This window comes from Lepeophtheirus salmonis, chromosome 8, assembly GCF_016086655.4.
Source record: "Lepeophtheirus salmonis chromosome 8, UVic_Lsal_1.4, whole genome shotgun sequence".
Taxonomy (NCBI): domain Eukaryota; kingdom Metazoa; phylum Arthropoda; class Copepoda; order Siphonostomatoida; family Caligidae; genus Lepeophtheirus; species Lepeophtheirus salmonis.
Window position 1 is genome coordinate 12,690,790 of NC_052138.2, and position 21,678 is coordinate 12,712,467.

Genomic DNA, 21,678 nt, shown 5'->3' on the forward strand with positions numbered 1-21,678 from the left:
TTAAGTCATAATAATTAGTACTTTTATTGAACTATTCATGGAACATGAATACTGACACTTGGTTTAAGAAGTAGTACTTTACAAGGAGCGGATCTATACATGCTATTAAAATACCTCGTATCTAGAGCTTACTTTTTTTAATAAAGCCTAGGGCTAGGCATTATTTTATTATACATATTAGATTCATGATTTCAATTTATTGATTCATTGTTCAAACCTGCTCTTAACTAAAAAATATTTCATATTTATCAGAATGAATTCGGCTGTTCATATGGGATGTTTAACAAAACAAATTGAATATTTAAAGAGATTTTATACAAAAAGTTGTAGCGATTTTTGCATTTTGCTGTCATAATCAAAATATATTATACTCATTTTTAATAAAAGTCTTTAAAGAAGCAGCAGACATGTATTGGACGGTGTCCGGTAAAATGACATGTTTGAAAAAGTGAACATCGAGTGGGACAAAAATGATTCCACCGTTCACTGAGGTAGATTAAGCTATTTTAGGATAATTAAAAAGACCATGGCTCCAATATTTTGTTTAGTTATAGATATAGTATTTGCGTGCTTCATATGATACATACATTTTTGTAAGGCTAGGTCTTTGAACAAAAGATAATATTTTACGACCATATCAAAATGGTTCAGGGTAAATGTAACCTCCCTTGGGGCCTAGCAGTTCACCTGTACAACCCGTGGATCGGGGAAATTTTTGGAAATTAGAAGGAGTCCTTGATGCTCAAAGAAGCTGCAACTGTGGAATTTGACCTACCTAGAGACCCAATAGTTCACCTGCAGAGCCTGTAGGCCGGGTGTATTATGGGATATGAAATTGGGTATCTCATGACATGTTTTTTGTTTTTTTTTCATAATTTATTAGTTGTATTGTCGGAATAAAAGTAAATTGTATCGAAATTGTACACTATGGTATTATCTTGCGATGAAATTACTCACAATAATATTGTTTACAAAGATGTTGTTTCATGATAATACTACCTTCTACAATTTTGTCTCACAATGATAATGTTCACCTAAACTTAACCACGCAACAATATTACCCCCCAAGATTTGGTACGCAATCCTTTTACCACAACAATTTTAGAGTGAACTAAGCATTTTATAGCGTGCGAGTTTTGTAGCTGCTGTTTGAAATCTGAACAGTGTTATTTTTTATGTTTTTTTTTTCAAACTTTCCTCATTTTTATTTCATTCTTACAGAGAAAATATCTAAGTATTGAGTAACTACATACATATGAGGGTTTGGGGAGTTATCTTCTACATTATATATTTTTTAATGTTCCTGTAATTGGTCAGATGGAGTTGCACGGGTTAAGTATTGGTAAAAATTATAGTATCACTCCACTTGTCCTAGGAATTGTCTTTGTAGTCCATATACAGTTATGCTAATCTGGAGCATTTTTGTGAATGCTAAAAAAAAACAAAGGGGTAGAGGGAAATGGAAATAAAATTGTTCAAATGCTGATCCTCAATTATACTGTGAGTCCAAAAGGGATTACAGTTGCATATCTGCAACAAATCCTCAAGGTTACTCCACGTCTTTTATAAGCACACTCGAATGTTCAATCAGGTTTTTGAATATAATTGAAAAGAAAGTTAATTACTAACGTATATATATAATAATGACAACAGCTAAGGGAAAGAAAATTCATTTTTCTGATTACCGATTCCAAATAACAGGCCAGCTAAAAAATACACACAATTTACATCACAAAAGATAACTCTCCAACAAATCCATAGTGTTACTCTTCTTTTTATTGCCTACACTCACAGTGAGTTATTTAATACTTCGATGTTTTCTCCTACAGAATGGAAGTATAATGACAACAACTAGAGAAAATAAAACAAGAGCATATAATTATAGCTCAGCAGCAAATCTTCAGGCTTACTCTCCATCTTTTATGAACTCACGCAAATGTTCAATCTGGTTTTGGGTATATCAGTCAAATGTAGAAGAAAAGGAAGTTCACAGCTCAGGAAATATAATAATGGCTACAGCTTAGGAAAATAAAATTCGCTCTAAAATTTGCCAACTCCAAATAATCGAGCGAGCTCAATAAATACAGCCGACTTCATTATTATCCTAACATCATATATATCTCCTTCTCTATGAGCGTGCGAGTATCGAACCTACACACATTGAATTCAAGAGAGTAATTTCTCCCGAGCGCATTGTTCATTAAAATACGTCACGATAATCTTTAAACCTCTACAAATCTCCCAAGACGTTACCTTCATAATATAAAAATGTATAACGTTTTTTGTTATGAGGATGTTTCGACTTATTTTATCTTAATCAGTGTTCTGAATGTATATGGGCTGAATTATAATTACCTTCATGTAGCCGTGTATAATTCTCTACAATTCTTGAAAAATAGTTTTATAGTTGAGAAGAATTGGCTAACTAACAACTGATTTTGGGTCTTTTTTCTATTTCTTTTCGGGGGGAAAGGCATTGTGAAGCAATAAAAATCAAGATTTGCTCCCTTTCAAAATGAAGAGATTTTATGATTTAAAATGGGTCTTGTTTGTAAGTGACTCAACCTTGATGAATTATTTTTTGGAAGTACGAAAATTACTAACCTCTCATTTTCTCTCTCCCAAACCAAGCTCAATAGAAATACAAGGTTAGACCATCATGTAATCGGGCTTCATAGAATTTTCAATTTGATGTACTGTACCAACTGCTAGGCAAGATAGACATATTTTGACGTCACAGAGTATATCAGTGGTACTCTAACAGTAACAATCAAGGAAACCGGGATATATAGCTACTCTTGGTAACAGTCATACTCTATGACGTTACTTTTAAAAAGCGTGGTGTCTAACATCAGTCGGAAAAGCGTCATGGTATAACCTTGCATTTCTATTAGTCTTGCCCAAAACATAAAAATTTAAAAAAGAAAACATCTTTATTTTGAAAGGAAGATCTGTTTAAGTTTGAAGATTATAGTATGGAAAGTTCTGAGGAATAAACTGCGAGTAGACATATGATAGATGTGGTAATCCAGCTTTACATACAAAAGCCATAGGCATATAAAATAATATACAATATAAAAACAATCTTGAACAAATATTGATAAAAGAATAAATTAGGGGTGTACCGATGCATAGAAATCGGCAAGAAACATTCTTTTTTGAAGTATCAGAGTCGGTTATAGGAATCGACTCAATACTACCCATTCCACCCATGACAGTACATACTTATTTACATATGTTCATACATTATAAAGCAAACAAAAATAATATTTTCCGAATTTTTTTAATTTGATTATTTCAAATGGTCAACCAATAAAAGAAGGTGACGATCATAGTATAGACTAACCTAGGTTTCAGCCATCACAAAAAAGTGACCATAAATGTACTTTATACTCAAAAATTTAACTTCTAAAGTAGCCTGGCAATACTAATTTTCGGCTAAACTTATCTGATTTTTGACTTGCAACCAGGGAAAAAATATCATTAAGGTGATAGCCGGAAATCCAAACTGATTTTTGAATTAGTTTAGCCAATTTTTAGTAATGTCAGAAATATATAATTAAAGCTTCGATTTTGGGCTTTGTAATTGGTAACATTCAAATTAAAAGTTTCAATGCAATATCTCACAGCACACCCAGAATCGGATCTACCTTATATCAAGCTAATTTAGCCTTAGATTAGGATCACTCAAGGATTACTCTATATATGAAACAGACACTCATTTTAGTTCTTCCTTTTTTTTGACCTATTAAGGTCTAATTTTTAGAGTAGAATATTTTTTGAATGAAAGAGGGAATTTAATTAAATAATCGTTTTAATGGATATTTTAAGATTTTTTGGAATGAGACAATAAAAATCATAAATAAACATTCTAGAGTTGATTTATTAATTTTATATTGTCAAAATTATGTTAATTTAATTCACCCTTTATGGTTTAAATGAATCTATAATTTAGGAAATAAATTATTAATATTTTATATACCGCTTCATATAAGATATGCCCTTAACGGAATGTCTAAAAACTTTGTAAAATATAACTTTCCAACGAAAGTACTTGATCTTGTGGGATCACATGAAAAATACTATCAATCAAAAGAAGATAGAATTTATGAAGAAAATAAAAGAAAACGAGAATATATTAAGACATTGCTGATGTTATGAAAAATATTTTTCATTTTGTTTCTGTTTCAAAATTATATTAAGAGAATTTTTGAAAAAATTTATTTATTATTTTAGATAATAAAATGTGTTTGCTATGATTAAAATATATTTATAAGCCGTTTATCCTTTTGGTAAATTATAATTTAAGCAATTTTTATTTTGCTTGTAAGACATGCATTTATTAAATGTATAAAGCATAACTGGTGCTAGATAATTTTATTAGAGCAGATGGGGGGGGATGTTGAAGTAGTTTTAGTTTATAAAATTTTAGTAATTACTGAAGTATTAGCATTAATAAAGTTGGTCCCTGATGGTTAGGAAACATATGGGTTAACGGAATAATTTTAAATGTAAAGAGGATAAAAAAAAAAGAGGCACTTCAGGGGCGGACGGAACAATCTCTTAATAAAACATTTCTTTCTTGAATGTTTCATGTCTACTATTTTGAATCCTAGTCTTTGGCTGCTAGTGGATGCTCTCGTTGATCTGGAGGTTGATAGCGTTGATAGAAGATAGCTTCAAAAATTTGGTCATTTAGATTGTATAGCATCCCATTTTAGGTGTCTGAAAGATTTAAAAAATTACTAAAATACAGATACTATTATAAAATCAAATGTTTAATAAAAAAACATACTAAACAAGAGTATAACAATGATTTTAGTGAAAAATGAACTAACTTAGCTGGAATACTTTCTCTTCCTAGATAGATAGGGTAATTTATTCATTTGCTGTGAAGTGTTGACTACATAACCTTGAGCTTTTTGCTGTATCTAAAAATTTTGTATGCCTTGGTATGGCCTTAAGCCACTTGTTCATATTCATAGGATCTCTCAATGGAAATGTATGAAGACTCACGTGAGAGTCTTTAAAAGTACTAGGACAACTCTCATTGCAGCCAGGAGCAGAACAATCAAAAACCATGATGAATATTCACTTCAAAACGCAGTAAAAGCTCGATTGTTCAATTGCTCCAAATATTCGAGACACAATTTCTTTTTATTCAAAAACATGAAGATTTTGAAACAGAAACAAAATGGACAAACGAAAAAATAAAAAAACATATATAGAAAAAGTGTCATAACATCGTTAGGATTAAAAACAGGAGTGACAATTCAACAAGGGACTAGTATAATGTCAATGGCTGAGGTGAGGCGTAACTGGAAAAGTGATGATATAGAATTAAGGGCGAAATTTTTTTGAGAGACGATGATATTTACAATTTGTCGGAGCTCAAACAAAAATTTGATATGAATTGTATACCAAAAAAGTAAGAGTAGATTGGATGGAAGATGAAGTTCAATTTCTGTACATAAAAAAATCAGATTAAGATATTTTGTACAACACACAAAATAAGTGACAATATTTTTCTCTTTTTGAGAAGATACTTAATTATTATTTTGATTATAATAAATGTATTTTTATTTAATTAATGATAGATAACTAGTGTTAATTCATTTTAGGGTGTCCAGTTGATTAAGTGTAATAATTCTAAGATACTTAAAATTTCAAATGTGTAATACTACCAATAAGATTTTAATCAATGAAATCATTTATTTGGTTGTTGCAGAGCGAATAAATACATGCACCAAAGTTTTAAATTTCCTTGCTTTTTGGAAGACTAAGTATTAGTTCTCGAACACCTTATCTCGGAGATTATGAACATTTAGCTATATGCTAATCCTAAATTTGAAGAAGTATTTGTTTAATTATTTTTTGAATATTTAAATAGATTAGTAATAACACACCCAAGTCTTTACACTAAGAAACTGATCTTAGAAAACCTATTTGCACGCCATTTGAAGCTAAAACCACCTTTGAGACCATTCATGATGTTGTTCTTGACCATATTACTGTATTTCGGAATGAATGTAATTGATTCTTAAAAAAGTTATTTGATAAATACTGACAGTTACGAATCTAATATTTCAATATTCTATTTTATATATCTCAACATCTCAATATGCTGAAAATCCACTCTAAGTCACAATTTACAATAGGTGTGTTTCTGTAAGTTGTCTCCTCAGAATTTGCTATGTCTCGCAAATCGTAGTACGCAGGATTTTTATCTAAAAAAGAATATAATTTGGTTTTGAATGGCTCTAGCTTGATATCGACGCGTAAATGTTCGACAATAGTGAAGCTAACAAGTAAAGGGTGTATTGCTTCTAACGCAGTAATGACCTTGGTAATTGGTTTGAGATTATGATTAATTATTGACAATTCTTCATAAATAAATTCATCATTTATAACTTAGCTTTAACGAACGTTTGTGTTTTTTTCAAAAAGGTTGTTTAAATATTCCCTGATTACTTCGAAGTTATTGAAATAGTAATCAACTGCTTTCAACCCAGTTCCCTAGCGTGTGACGATAGGTGCTGGAGGTAAGGGAATTTGGTAAGAAGCAGTAAAGTTCCTTTTTCTTAGCCCGGCATTCGAAAACATTTTTTTTTTCTGAAATGAGCTCGTTTGTCTTTGGGAATTCTTTACGTGCAAGTTCAGCCACGTTATGGAGTACATGAGCTACACAAATAATATTCTCCCGCTTTTTTATAGTAGGACGCTCCATCTGTGAGGAAAACTTTTAAATTATTCTCATCAAAGTCCAAACCAAGAGATAGTTGAATACTCTGAACGACAAAAATTGCAACATTTATGCCTATCATGTTGATTAGATAAGGACGACCCAAGAAACGGCCATCCAAAGGACCCATCAATATAGCTGTCATTGATCGAATTCCCGATTGTCTTTAGTCTCATTAACAGCTATGAAAATATCCTTATCTCCAATTTTCCTTTTAATTTTGGAGATTACATTCCTGCTGACAACCTCCATTAATCTATGAAGAGACCTTCTACTAGGGACGGTTCTATTAGCATATTTCTTCATAAAATTTGAGAAAATGGGGTTCTCCACGGTGAAAAAACGTATATTACGGGAAATTTTTCAAGTCAAAATATTTTGTGTTCGTATGCATTTATTCTTGATGGTAATCTGGTAGCTCCAAATTTTTGTTGTCTTATGGTCTCCATTTCATTTCAAAATTCAATCGAGGCGTAGGAAGAATTTTTTTTGGGGCATTTAACTAATTTTATTGTTCAAACTCAAAGGTACTCGGCGAACAATAGATTCTTTAAGGAGATGATTGCACAACAATAATTTGAGAAAGAATGAATAAATAAAATTATGGGAAATTCTAGTAACTGTTTCCTTTTCTAATCTCAAAACAGTAATGGACTTGAACAAATAGCCCAGCTTTACTTATAACAAGAGTTACATAAAATGCTATTCAAAAAGAGGGTCTGCCTTTTTGCAGTTGTTACCTAATTCAGGGAGGGGGGGGGGTCCCTGCCTTAATATATGTTTTTATTTACAAAAGCTGACATCATTATTCTTGCATTCTTTTTCATCATCACTAAATGACTCTAGGCACGTAGCCAGTTCGCAGAGTGAAGGAGTGAGTCCCCCCCTCCCCCCCGTGAAAAGAAAAGAATAAGGGTGACTACATTAGGAACATATTCTTCCTTGTGTTTTAGATTGAATTGCTTATTTTTCACTTGGCCAATCTTTCCCGAGAGTCCTTTAATCAACACTAAACCGTCATAAAGTCAATGGATTCCAAAAGTAAATTAGTGTTGTTAAAGATTAAGGGAAAACTTGTGGTAAAGGATATTTTGCCTTAGACGAGACTACAGGTAGATACAGACATTAATTATTTTTCCATGGATTCTGGGCATCAGCACTTGTACTTGGAACCAGAAAAAACCAGCAGCATGATGACGGGATCAGAAAGACCCCAAGCATGATGACTCGGACTTGATTTTTTTATGAAATTATGTTGTTGAAATGCGAATTTTCTAAAGGCTTGGATCTCAAAACCACAAAGCCCACGTGACAAAAATCTTGAAGCCTCGCCATAAATCTCTACTTTTTCTCTCCTTCATAATATTCAGTGAAAAAATTAGAATGGGACATACACAATACTGTCTAGTATAATGTTAATACTATTAATAAAGTAATCACCATTCAACCCTTCGATTCACTCTTTTTCTTAATTCTTTACTAAAACCACAAAGATTTACGTTATTTATATTGTACAAACTTGGGACATACACAATACCAAAAAGATGACTCCTAACTTTAGATTTACGTTATTTATATTGTACAAACTTCGAGAAAATGTTCAATCTAAACTTTACTTTTGGTAATTTCTTTGTAATTGTCCTGTGTAAAAATGTTAAAGGGAATTTCTGTAGGAATTCCAGGCTAAAAAATACGTAAGTTTTTTGGATCAAAAACATTTTTATTTCAGTTCAAAAATGTTGTCTTGGTGGAAGATATATTAATTGTAGCACGTGACTTCACATAGATTTTCTAATGGTGTTGAAATAAAAATTAAGTAATATTGTACAAAGTTAATTATGTATTGCCATTTGATTTTTAACCATAAAGAAATATAAATTTCCCTACATGAGGTTAAGTGATTGGCCCTTGGTTCACTCCAGATATTAATAGAACTCATTGACTAAACACTTGAGATCAAATGACCCTACTAAGAAAATTATATAAATATTCGTAACTAAGCAGCTAAATTGCTTGTTAGCATATTGGAATATTGCTCTTTCGAAAATCTGGGATCTTTACAAAAATAAATGAATTACTAAGTGTGTGTAATACGAGCTAATTATCAGTTGTTTCATTGAATACAATGTTCTAATTGTTAATCTATGTTTTTTAAATGAGCAATTCATATTTAGTGCATGATATCCACTTATTCTTAATACATTATTGATTTCTTCGCTATACTGTATTTATTTGAAAATGTATGTTCTGATCTTATTTTTATTTATTCAAAACAACTTTTAATCTATTTTTTTAAATGATTCTAGTACCCTATTGCATATCTATTTACATTAATATAATTGTTTAATTAAAATAAAATAAAAAACTGTTATATGATGTATTAATACCATTAGTTATATAAATTTGAATTTCCTCTGTGACGTCATCAAAATAGCCAGTGCAATTGAAAACAAGAGCAAAGAAACCTCTTATTGAAATCATTATTAAATCACCTTATTGACTAAAGTTCAGGTCAGAACCCCATAAGAAGAGTAAGGTCACAAGATTTCAGTTCCCCCTTGTGACAGATATCAAACGGCCCAAAAAGAACTTAATGCAATAAATGAAACTAAAAAAATAATTTTATTGAGCTTAATTATTATGAAAAAATAACTGTAATAATAACTTCTTTAACTTTTTTAATTTCACATACATATTCTTAGTCTTCCGAAAGTAGAAGAAGCTATTCTATTTTCTTTGATAATCGCAGTTTGCATTCGTAAATGTATGTGCATTCTTATACTAACATACTTAGACACTATAAGAAATAAAAAAAATTATGACATTTGGCGACAATTATAGACGACTTAATTAATGGAACCGCTACTTCACTTATTGAGTTTTCAATTTTTTTCCATTTTTTAAATTGATTTACATTAGATTTAAATAAAACCTTTATTTTTGCAAATTGATCCAAACAGTTATTGGCACAATAGATTAATTGGACAACATATAGTTCCTCAACGAATCTTAACTGAATCAAAAATAACTTAATCAAGGATTTTTTATAGGTTCATACGATCTATATTAGTACAGAATTTTGTTCACACCAAAATGACTTCTATTTGTTGACTTCCATCCGATGATTGATTGCTGTACTAGAATTAATTAAAAAAATAGATTAAAAGTTGTTTTGAATTAATAAAAATTAGATCAGAACATACATTTTCAAATAAATATAGTATAGCGAAGAAATCAATAATGTATTAAGAATAAGTGGATATCATGCACTAAATATGAAATGCTCATTTAAAAAACATAGATTAACAATTAGATCTTAATTTGTCTTTTAAGGGGAAAATCCTTAAGTCAACTTTGCTTCGTGTTCTACTATAAGAAAACTATTTCATTGATCAGTGTCTTGGATGCATATAATGCAGAAATGTATTGCCTATATGGATAATTATATAACATGAACACTTTAAGCCTAACTCCTGATTAGTGATTTCTTTATTACATGTGAGTCCCTTTTGTGATTATAAAACAAGTGGAAGATTATTATAGACTTTAAAGATAATGTGTCTATCTTTTCATGATATTTTTGTCTGCATTGCATATTGTATTCTGCTATCGCTTATTAATAGTTATAGGGAACTATTAAGTGAGTATCTGTTAAAAATTTTAAGTGACTTCGTAATTTCTGTAGATTTTATTAGAATATTTAAATGTCGTTCCAATTTCCAAACTTATTGACTCAGGAATCTTCTTCTAAGCAGCTAAATTGCTTGTTAGTATATTGGAATATTACTCTGTCGAAAATCTGGGATCTTTACAAAAATAAATAAATTGCTAAGTGAGTGTAATACGAGCTAATGATAAGTTGTTTCATTGAATACAATATTTAAAATTTTAAAAAGTTATATTACGATTATTTGATTCATTCAGTTTTATTTTAGACTTGCAAATGCCATATTGTTATTGAAACTCTTGTCGGCGAGTAGAGACTTGATAATCATTCATATTATTATTTGTTAATAATTAGTTAAATAACTATACGGGTTTGTATTACTAACTATTCCATGCTATATAAAAGTAGGGATGCTTTAGAAAACTGTATTTCCATAGCTTTACTATTTATATGGATCAACGTCACTCATTGTTTATTAACCTGTTGATACTTGTTTTTCCTTTTCTTACTTTTCAAATATATAAAATTATGAGTATACTTAAGAAAGGAGGAGATGTGACTCATCTGAAAGTTTTTAACAAATTTAATAAAATAGATATACATAATTAATGTTTGTTTTATTATAACAGTTAACTAAGGAGTCAAATGGAAAGAGCTCGAAAGATCACGGGTCGTTCATTCTAGTTCAAAACTTTTAATACTACGTGTTTTGGTTACTCTGTTGTAGAAATTCCGCATCGAGGAGGACAACAGGTGTTGTATTACAAACGAAATGTCGGAGAAAGAAGTTGAGGAGGTATTGAGTGAAATAAAGCTGCTCGAGGACGAAAAAGAGAAGCAGAGAGACAGATTGGAAAGAGGTTTAGAGAATGGATTATCGAGTGAAGATTTGGAAAAATGATTAAGGAAATTTGAAGAAACAGTGACGAATCTCAACATTTTAAAGACAAAACTGATCTATAGCAGAGCTAATCAAAGCACGGAAGGAGAACTTACTTGCAGTTAGAGAAGTAGAAGATTTGGAAGAGAGAGTTATGATGGTAAAAAATGTTGATTTGGAGTCTCACGAGAAGTCGTGATCATAACTTAAAAGAGCTGAAAATTATATGAGAAATTTGTGGAAGACAAAGTAACGATAAAGAAACGCCAAGAGAAGATGCAAGTGTGGAAATGGGATCTACACTATCAGATGAAGAAACGCCTATTGATGGAAACAATATAGAACTAATCCAAGAGAGAATGAGAACCAAAGATGTACCACTGTTTCAAGAAGGTAATGATAATAATATTAGAGCTAACGATAGTAATAGCTTTAGACTCGGAGTAGAAGCATCTATGAGTTGTTAGTCAAATCATTCTCGGTTGGAAGAAGCATTTGGGAGTAATACAGAACTTCTAAATCATATAGTAAAGGAATTAGTAGAAACGAAACTGGAATCAAAGAGTTCGGTGCTTCAAATACCTGGATATAAACCTGAAAAGTGGGATGGAGATACAAAGAATTATCATTTGTGGAAAACTTCGTTTTTAGAAACCTTAGAGGCAGCAAGTGTTACGAATGAAACAACAAAGCGAACATTATTGATTCAAGCATTGCCTAATTCTTATCACGAGGAGGTAAGAGTAAGCTCGACAATTAAAGAGGCATTTGATAAATCTGAGTATACAATAACTGAACAGAATATACTGAGAGAAATAAGGGCAGAGTTTCATAAAATAAGAAGAATTGAATATGGAAATAGTGAGCAAATGAAGAGTCTGGCATTATCTATCGAGCGCTTTCGAGATCAGATGAGAAGAATTGGTCAAGCAGAATATGTTGATAAAGGTCTTTTGGTAGGAGATATTGTAAGTCATAAATTACCTCAGAGATTATCGGAATTACTTATAACAATGAACAAGTATTGTTTCTAAAAGAAAATGCGTATCCATGTAAGAGAAACGATGTAAGAACTCAACATCACTCACTATCGTCTATGTTCAATAAAGAAGCCGTGAAGATGGAGTATGATCGTGGTTGTGGCAATAACTGTTATGACCTAAAGAAATGTAAAAAATTTGTTATATCATCTGTAAAAGAACGTCAGAATATCATAGCTATAAGAAGAGTTTGTTTTCAATGTCTGAAAGTTGAACATAAAGGTCTATGTGTCCCAATTTTGTAAAATTTAATCTTTGTAATAGACACAGCCATCATACTCGCCTTCATATACCAATCAAAGGACATAATGAGATGGAAAACACGAATGTTAATACTTACAGGTAAATAAAATACGATTACCAGTGGTTATGATTGAAATTCAAGATCGGGATGGTTTATGGAGACAAGTTCGACGATAGATTCTGGAAGATATACAAGCCTTATAAGAAAAGATTTAGTGTATCAACTAGGTTTAAATGGAATACCTTGTAATATTTGTTACGAGGTATGAACCAAAATCAAACAGAAAAGGCTTACAATCTGCGCTTGTTTTCTATAGGCAATACATATGGGAAATCGCCGGAATTAGAAAATGATTTTTTATCAAATATCCATATTTTAAGTCTTTGTATGATAGAGTAGCTAAAGAAGGTGTAGTAATTGATGTACTCATCGTTCCAAGATTTTAAATATATTTTATAAAAAAGAACTGGGCCGAATAAAACGCAAATGGAATTAACCCTGTGCAATCAAGTATCCTCTGGGATGGGCTGTTGTTGAAGTTAAGGAAGTGTCAACTAATTCTCTATTTTGTGTTAGAAGCAAAGTCAACGTTTTTAGAATAGATGATGTAATTGATGAAGACGTAGACATTTTAGGAAAATAATGTTAAATGATCAATCAGGATTAAAGCTTACTAGATTGTGCATGTGTAGTGAGAAGGAATTTGACGAGTCTCGCTTCATCAAGAAAGTGAAGGAAGATATTAAATTGGTACATGGTCACGTGGAAGTGAGCCTACGATGGAAAAAGGGTTTTCCGACAAAGCTTCCAAAAAATAGAGAGGCAGCTATCAAAGCGATGAAGTCACGTGAGAAACAACTGAAAAGGAATGGACAATTATTCATTGATCAGATAAATGAATTGGAGGAGAATGAATTTATTCAAGAAGTTAAACCAAAAGACAACGAAAAAGGTTACTATTTAAATATTCGAGGAGTCCTAAAGACAACAAGTGAATCAACTCCTTTAAGAATTGTTTGTAACTCTGCAAAGGAAGTTTGGCTGGGATTCACTTATAATGATTGTTTCGAGAAAGGACCTGATTTGGCGAATAGAGTATTTGAAGTTCTCACATGATTTAGAAGAGACAAAGTGGCTTTCCATAGTGACATTTCAAAAATGTTTAATCGTATTTTTGTTAAAGATGATGATAGAAAATATCAACGCATTGTATGGAGAAATGGAGATGAACCCTGGCGGATGCTCTCACAAAACATATATCCGTTAATGACTTTAAAATTTGGCATCAAGGTCCGTCGTTCCTCTACAGTGTAGACTTGCCAGAAGATCCCCAAGATATATATATGAATGTTCAAAACGATCCGGAAATCAAAAGAGACTAAACGTCTAAGAAGAAAATGTAGGCGAAAGATGGGAACAATTTGTTTCCGGAGGTTTGTGACTTTGAGAAGAGTACGAGCAGGTATAATTTATTCCGATCAGGGAAATAATGTAGTTGGAGCTCACTAAGAAATTAAGAAAATATGTGATAATTGGAGTGAGTTGATGAAAAATGAAACAGTACGAACTAAGGATTTGGAGTGGAAGGGGAACTGCCCCCTCGCTAGTCACATTAATGGAGATGTAGAAAGTTTAATAAAAAGTGTAAGAAAGTCTTTAAACGGAATTATGGATTATAAAAACGTAATGTTAACCCCAGATGAATGGTCTACAATATTGTATAAAATAACTTATATGGTAAATTCGAGGCCATTATTTCCTATTAATTCAGCCAATACTTTGGAAGAAACAGGTTTCATTACACTGAACATCCCCTTATACGGGGAAGAAATAATAGTGGGTTTAGGTTTTTTTTAAATCTTCACTAATAGAAAATGGAATATGATGTGATGTATCAGTAAAATCGTTTTTGGAAGCTTCTTCTACTTAAGAAAATTTAGAAATCCAGTGGAGTCATCCTCTCTATTTTTATCAATTTGTTGATGTTACTTATATATTAAATTGCGGCCACACAATTTTTACCAAATACCAATACCCTTCATCTCTTCTAATTTTTTCAAAGTTCCCTTTATAGGTAAAAGGTGTAATTGATTCCTGGCATAGATTACTTAACATCTGGATAGACACAAGCCATGCAACCTAGTTATTATAACTTATAGAATAAATAAAAAATAATTCTTCTATTAAATAACAATTGTAGAAGAGAATAATTAATTCTTGTTAAAAAGTGATGAATCCATTGATCATTTGTGATCTAAGTAATCAATCGTGGAATTGTGGATTGTCTAGCGAAAGATTATGTTGGGAAATTTCATTTTTTGGTAGTGAAACTTGAAAGAGTCCTTCAAAAGCATTAACAAAACATGATTTAATTCTGTCGAAGAAAGAGCTAATTTTTTATACAAGGTTTCATTTTATTCCTTTCAGATCTAACTTAATTACATATTGCCTTTATTAGTGAGTATGGAGGAAGGACCTCTTATTAAGCCACATTGTCGAAATACATTTTTTTGAAGGAATATCCATACCATAATATAGTTATGAGATTGTCAGATCCAATGTGTTGGTCAGTTCCTTTGTAGTTCATCATAATTATCTTGTATTGGAGATGAGCGTTTCTTGATGAACCTGTTTTCATCTATTAATGACTTCACATAAAGTAATTCTTATCTCAACGCTTGTGTTTGGATATGATCTCCCTTTTCTAATTCATTAAAAGTTTTGAAATAGGGTTTCTGATTTGATTTCCTAGATGATTATGTTTGTGGTTCATTTTTGAAGAGTTTATAATCGAGAATACCTCATCCTCCCTGTATATACATATAGTCGATATATGCTTGAATATGTACCTCTAACCTCGGGAATTTTAAACTTATATTATGGATACAGAACCTAAGTGTGGATTATTCAACATGTTAAGCATGAATTAGTCCATATTTTGCCTATTTTAATGCAACAAATTGTTATTATCGTCACTACTTAAACTTAACACATAACGAAGTTGGGTTGATATTTATTTCATCTCAAATTTATTCATTAATATTTCAAATAATAGTTAAAAAATACAATTTTGCTATAAATTTCTGAGAATTACAATTGATAAAATAAATCGTCTTTCTTTATTTAATGTAAATAATATTTATAGTAATGTACCGCGAGCAGAATTTTGCTGTATGAGAATTTTCGAGTTAAAAAAACACTCAAGAAATTACAAGCTTTACTCACTCTAAAACTCTTGGTTACTTATAAATTCATCAGGCAAAAAAATCATATTTTTAAAGAATTATTGAAACTTGTAATTTAATAACTGTTTTCGTAATTTATTTTCCAAAATTAACTTAAAAATTAGTATAACTTATTTGAATCATAGTCATAAGCGTAATTCAACAGTCTATATAGTCGACTCATCAATATTTTACTATTGTGAGGATATAACTTGTTATAACCAATTTGTTTATATTGATACTGCTGATGCTTATTAATATGAATGCATATGATAATATGTAGAAAAATAAAAGTTTTTAGACGCCTAATATTTATTTTTTACATTTACTACTATTTAAACAAAGAAGATAATGATAGTTATTGAGATAATACTCTAGCACTGAAATGCTGCAAGTGCTAAAGGAATGGGGATTATGTACAAGTTTAAATCTCAAGGGAAATGTCAAATGAATTATTAGATACAAAATCAAATTTGACAATTCAGTATGTTTCCCTTCCTCATAAATTAATTTATTAATTGTCTTTGATCTATATCAATGCAGACAAGTTTGTCGTATGTCTATTGACTATTGGTCTGAGGAGGCCTTTGAGTGTACTTAATCAACTGTGTAATTCCATGCTATGTCGATTACTCCCGTTAGTCTAAAAAAAATCAAACGAACAGGGACTAAGTGTACACATTGCACATTAGTCAACAAGTTTCTACATAGTGTTTGTTGCCTGTGGAAAACATAAATTCTAAATTTCACATAGAAAGAAGTCAGTCTTGGAAGATTTACATAAACATGTTATAATGAGCTCGAAAAAGAAAAACATAGAATTCCAAGTAATAAATAATAATCGTAAATTAAACGTTATTTTCCCGAATCCGATTTATCGTCCCATCACTACTTTATACCTAGATATTTAATATATATGTATCTTTCAAATTTGTCCTTTCTTTTTTATTGGTCGAGGTTGAGAAGGGATAAAAAAGCTAGTCTTTATTGAAATATGAACCATGTTCTTTTTTGAACTTTTAAAAAGTGATGGACCAGTAGTAATTTTGAGTGCACGCGTGCTACAAATGAAGCTGTTGATGTGCTTAAATGTGTAGTAAATTGAAGCGGGCGATTTGTAATTCTTGAATTCTATACAGTTCTGTTTACTCACAATCCAAATATTCAAATGTAATTTTTAAGACTTGTGGGAAAAGTATGACCGTTAAAAGGAGGTTTATTAATGAGAACTTGAGCGAAATCCTGGATGGAGATGTGTGCTGTATGTTTTGCCGTAATGGAGTGAATCCTGAATTGGGTACTCTCTATGAGCATGTGAATGCAAGTGTTGGATCCGCTCACACCTTTCTTGTTCATTACTTTTGTCTCCTCTTTTCTTCTGGACTCAGTCAGACGGATGATGAACATCTCGGGATCGAAGGATTCCTCCTACCGGACATATACAATGAGTGGAAGCGCAGCAAGAGGCTCAAATGTTCCTATTGTCTTAAAACTTTGGCTTCAGTCGGTAATTACTCATTTCATTCTTTTGGGATTGATTTTGACATTCTTCCTATTTTCTATTCTTGTAGGTTGTGCCATTTCCAATTGTCACAAATCATTCCACTTACCCTGTGCCATGAAGCAAGATGTTCTTCTCGTCTTCAAAGATACTTTTAGCTCTTACTGTAAAAACCATCACCCAAAACAAAAAATCCCGATCGGCGCGGAAAAAGGATCCAAGGAGTGCTCTATTTGTCTTCAATCCCTAAACAATCATTCCAAGCTCCTGTGGTCGCCATGCTGTAGCTCATGGGCTCATAAACAATGTCTGAGTTCTTATGCAGCCTCTGCTGGCTATTTCTTCAAGTGTCCCCTTTGTAATGACTCTCACGTTTTTTGTGATGAGATGAAATCCTTTGGGATTTATGTTCCTGAGCAGGATGCTTCCTGGGAAAGAGAACCTCACGCTTTTGAAGAACTCGCTCAAAGATATGGACATTGCGACGTCAAAGGAAGATGTCTTTGTCCTCAAGGGCGAAAACATGATGTTGACTACTCGGATTGGGAAATCATTCTCTGTCGTATCTGTGGTGCATCTGGTGTTCATGTTAAATGTGGGAAACTAGTTGCATCTTCCTCTAAAAAAAAACTACCTGAATGGACTTGTGAATTGTGCCATGATGTTGAGAAAAATCTTCCAGTGCATCACTTCCATCCAGTTCAAAGAAAATCAAAAAAACTCGTATCGATTTCATCTCTTCTAAAGACTATATCCTTTCGAGTCAGTGATTCTAATGATGAGTCCATTTTGTCACTAAAAATGGACTCCAATCACATCATTTCCGTGTCAAAGAGTAAAAAGGAGAAAATTCCTTCACAAGTTACCTGTTTCCTTCAACCTGATATATATAATGAAAACTCTAGTTCAGAGCCTAGTTCATCACGAATGAACACTTCCTCAAGCCCTGTTGTTCCTATTTTATCTAAAATAATTACTAAAAAAGCCACATTGATTGGTATTTTACCAAATTCATCAAGAAACCAACAAAAAAGACTCAAACGAAAATTAGAAGAAAATGAGGATGTTAATGTTGAAGGGAAAACTTCTAAGATTAATACAAACGATTGGACATTTAAGCGAAAGTCGTCATCTCCATCTACTGCAACTCCTCTTGAACCTACCCAAAGAGTACCTGCTGTCAAAAGGATAAAGATTCAATTTTCTCCTAGTTCTAATAAAGTGAAAAAGATTCCTTTTAATGACCCTAATCAAAAGCTTATCAGTAATTTTTTTTACAAAATTCCGAAAATTTGCAATTCTAAATAATATTGCTTTTATATAAACTGATGTATAATTCTATATAATGTTTTCTAAATATTGTTCTTCTTTGGTTCTTTTTGATATCAATCATGGTTATAGTAATATTTCAATGTTTCCCTGTTTATTTCACATTGATGATAGGGTTTTATATTAGGGCATTAAATTGTAATTGATTTGTTCTATTTAATATCATTTGGAAATTTATGTAAGTTCGTAAAAATCTACGAACACAAAAGTACTTAATCTTTCTTTTAAAATATCAAAAATGTATTAACATTACATCGTATACCTACTTTTTTTTAAATAGTAATATATATTTTTTAATTATCCGTTAGTACAATTATTGTCTTAAGAATAACGAACATATCAATGAAGCAAGCATATTCATCGATTTATCTATTAGTATTCACCATGCCGTGTTTTTTTTTACCCATTCTTTGTGTTCAAATGTTTCTGGGCCGTATAAGAGATTCGCCAATTCAATTCCAATATCAACATATTCTCTCCATGTATCTCTATCACCCAAATCTTCAGCGATATCTAGTATGTTTTTGATAGCGTCTAATCTTGATATCACTTTAAAACCTAAGTATTTCATCAGTTCATATCGTCTTGTACTTAGAGAAAGAGCCATGAACAAACCAGCTTCGTCTAAGTTATTGCTTTCTTTGTGATCGCAGCTTGCATTTGATAATGATTCATCATCGTCACTACAACTACTACTCCAATCATAGAGGATATCTTGTATTTGTAGCTCCAATTCTTCAACTTGGGATCGAGATCTGTTATTATCCTCTGCTTCCGGTCCTGTAAATTTATCAACAACAGAAAAAGAATTATCCAGAATTAGGAAAGTCTACCTGACAATGAACAATCCTTGCATTCACATTTAAAACCATATGAATCTTCTAGATACTTGACTCGCTTATCTCTATCCTTTGTCGCTTCGTTAATCGTAAAATAACAAAGAAAAATCTCTTCCCCCTTAGGAATATGGACGATAGAGTGAATTTCTTGACGTTTGAGAAAGGAGTTCCAATGAAATTCTGCTGTTGGAACACAGGAATGATTAAATCTTGAGAGGGATGGGAATAGGCCATTGTGTGTCTTCTGATGAGATCTACCAAGAGCAAAATTATTTGTTCTCCATATCCCAGTTTCTGTTTTTTCTTGACCTGGTAAGATCTTTGAGTCAGCAAGGGAGTAAAATGCATCCTCTTCTTCATCAGTAAGTTCGTCCAAGGCTCTAAAAATGGCTTTTTGCATCTCCTTTCTTCGAAAAACAAAATTATAATTGAACTTCATAAAACTCAAACACATTTATTTAAATCTATCAGAATATTTTATGGTAGTATCTAGTCAGTTATCAATTCTCTAAATTCCTTATAAAGAACTAATCTTTCTTTCTATTTATTTATTGTCTCTTCATCTTCCTTTCAGTTTCTGAAATATTCAGATTACTGAAATCGTTCTACTTGATTTCTTTCAGAAGCTATCAATCATTTAGGAAAAATGGTTAAACTAGACAGGATCAAATATACTAATATTTGTCTATATATATATATAGAATATAGTCTATTGTTATTTACCTTTATGCCCTATATGATAAAATTATTCTAAAGTAATGACTCTTTTAAAGGTAATTTATAATAAATTTATACACTTTGATGAAGCCATTCAAAACATGTTGAAATTAAAAATGAGTATTATACTAAAATCTCAAAAAATAAAAATAGATTTCAAAACTCACACAGAAAAAAATTGAATAGATATTATAACCATGATTGTTGTGGCATTCTATAAAAAATTAACAATTTAATTAACTTTCTATCAAATTTATTAACTGAAAAAAAAACCTACAAAATAATATTTGGCAAAGATAATTGTCTTATTTAAATACCTCTACGTAAAAATTGTCTATAAAAATATTTAAGCAAAACTTCAAGTAATTACTGAAAACTTTTGTTACTAACATCCCTAATGATTAAAGTAGACAATCAAGTTTATTTTCTAGTAAATCTCATGTTTTAAAATTTAGTTAATGAATTACTTTGGAAATTTTGTGTGACGAACCCACCACGGGAGAACTATTAACGGTTTTTCTCGAGCAAGAAGTGTTCCCGGTGGAATGTCTTGAAGAGATACAACGCCTTTTCCTTTCCCAAAGATTTCTCGGATGGTAATACACGAAGACAAAGATTTTGAAAGATAGTCATTATTTTCTTCATTATAAGTCTTGTCTAGAACATAATTTCCTCGCATATACGGAGGAATGTCTGGATCGTCCATCGTGTTAACTACAACTACAGATTTTAATACTAGTTAAAGTAAAATAAAGACGCGGGGTTATTTTGTTTCTATACATATTATTCTTTTTGAAAATAAAGAAAGTTTAGCGTAATAAGAATTTCATGTATGAAAGAGGACAGCATGATAATTTATATTTATTAACGTTTTATCTTTCAATTGAGTATACTCAAAGGAATGTAAATTACATTTAAAAAATAAGTATTTAAAGTACATATATGTATGTGTTCAACATTTATTATTTTGATCCGAGGATCCAGATCTAATGGTGTTGCCTACCCATATAAACAAAATAATCATCACAGAATTGTGCTTACTTTCGTGAAAAGAAATAATATAATATTGTTATTCATCGATTACTTACAAAACAAGATATAGGTTAATAGATATGATTATTCCTTACCATCCCTTTCTAACACTTTAAGCAAATGATGTAAATTATAATATTATATGTTATGTCAGTTGCGATGAATTAGCTTTCTTTCTATGTTCTTAAATATCTCATTCATTGTATTTTATTCAGATAAACAAACATTTTCTTAAGGTTAAGATGTAAGAAAATATATATTGTGCATAGTGATAAGGTGAAAAACTACTAATTTTTTACTTACACACATAATCTTGTAGGGAAAATATTGTGAGACAATCATTTAGAATTGTATAGACAAATATTTTAATTATTTGAAATATACATAAATACTTTTGCAATCTGTCTTTTTTTATCTGAAAGTATTAAAATCTCGATATCTCAACTAATTATTTTTGCAATCT

The 21,678-nt window shown here is 31.1% G+C and overlaps 2 protein-coding genes and 1 long non-coding RNA gene across 6 annotated transcripts; 2 read left to right on the forward strand and 1 right to left on the reverse strand.

Annotated features, from left to right (window-relative positions):
• Window positions 1–4,257: 4,257 nt before the first annotated feature.
• LOC121122573 (uncharacterized) lies at window positions 4,258–21,333 on the reverse strand. Of its 3 annotated transcripts, XR_011781357.1 has the most exons (5): window positions 20,651–21,333; window positions 19,461–19,873; window positions 19,031–19,407; window positions 9,614–9,879; window positions 9,346–9,539 (listed from the first exon to the last, which is right to left on the reverse strand). XR_011781357.1 is itself a non-coding variant. In XM_071890302.1 (4 exons), the coding sequence occupies exons 1-4, from the start codon at window positions 20,887–20,889 to the stop codon at window positions 4,696–4,698; spliced, it is 1,059 nt and encodes a 352-aa protein (XP_071746403.1). In that variant the 5' UTR covers window positions 20,890–21,332; the 3' UTR covers window positions 4,258–4,695. The 3 variants fall into 3 exon arrangements, 2 of the variants coding, with proteins under 2 accessions (XP_071746403.1, XP_071746402.1); XM_071890302.1 differs by lacking the exons at window positions 9,346–9,539; window positions 9,614–9,879 and adding an exon at window positions 4,258–4,725 and having other exon boundaries at window positions 20,651–21,332; XM_071890301.1 differs by having other exon boundaries at window positions 9,346–9,879.
• LOC121122574 (uncharacterized) lies at window positions 14,005–15,682 on the forward strand. Its single transcript, XR_005865810.2, has 2 exons — window positions 14,005–14,979; window positions 15,032–15,682. It is a non-coding gene; the product is annotated as an uncharacterized lncRNA (long non-coding RNA).
• LOC121122572 (PHD finger protein 7) lies at window positions 16,842–18,927 on the forward strand. 2 transcript variants are annotated; one of them, XM_040717600.2, is made up of 3 exons: window positions 16,850–17,304; window positions 17,369–18,519; window positions 18,811–18,927. In XM_040717600.2, exons 1-3 carry the CDS (start codon window positions 16,995–16,997, stop codon window positions 18,841–18,843), a joined length of 1,494 nt encoding a protein of 497 aa, XP_040573534.1. In that variant the 5' UTR covers window positions 16,850–16,994; the 3' UTR covers window positions 18,844–18,927. The 2 variants fall into 2 exon arrangements, with proteins under 2 accessions (XP_040573533.1, XP_040573534.1); XM_040717599.2 differs by having other exon boundaries at window positions 16,842–17,304; window positions 17,369–18,927.
• Window positions 21,334–21,678: the final 345 nt, after the last annotated feature.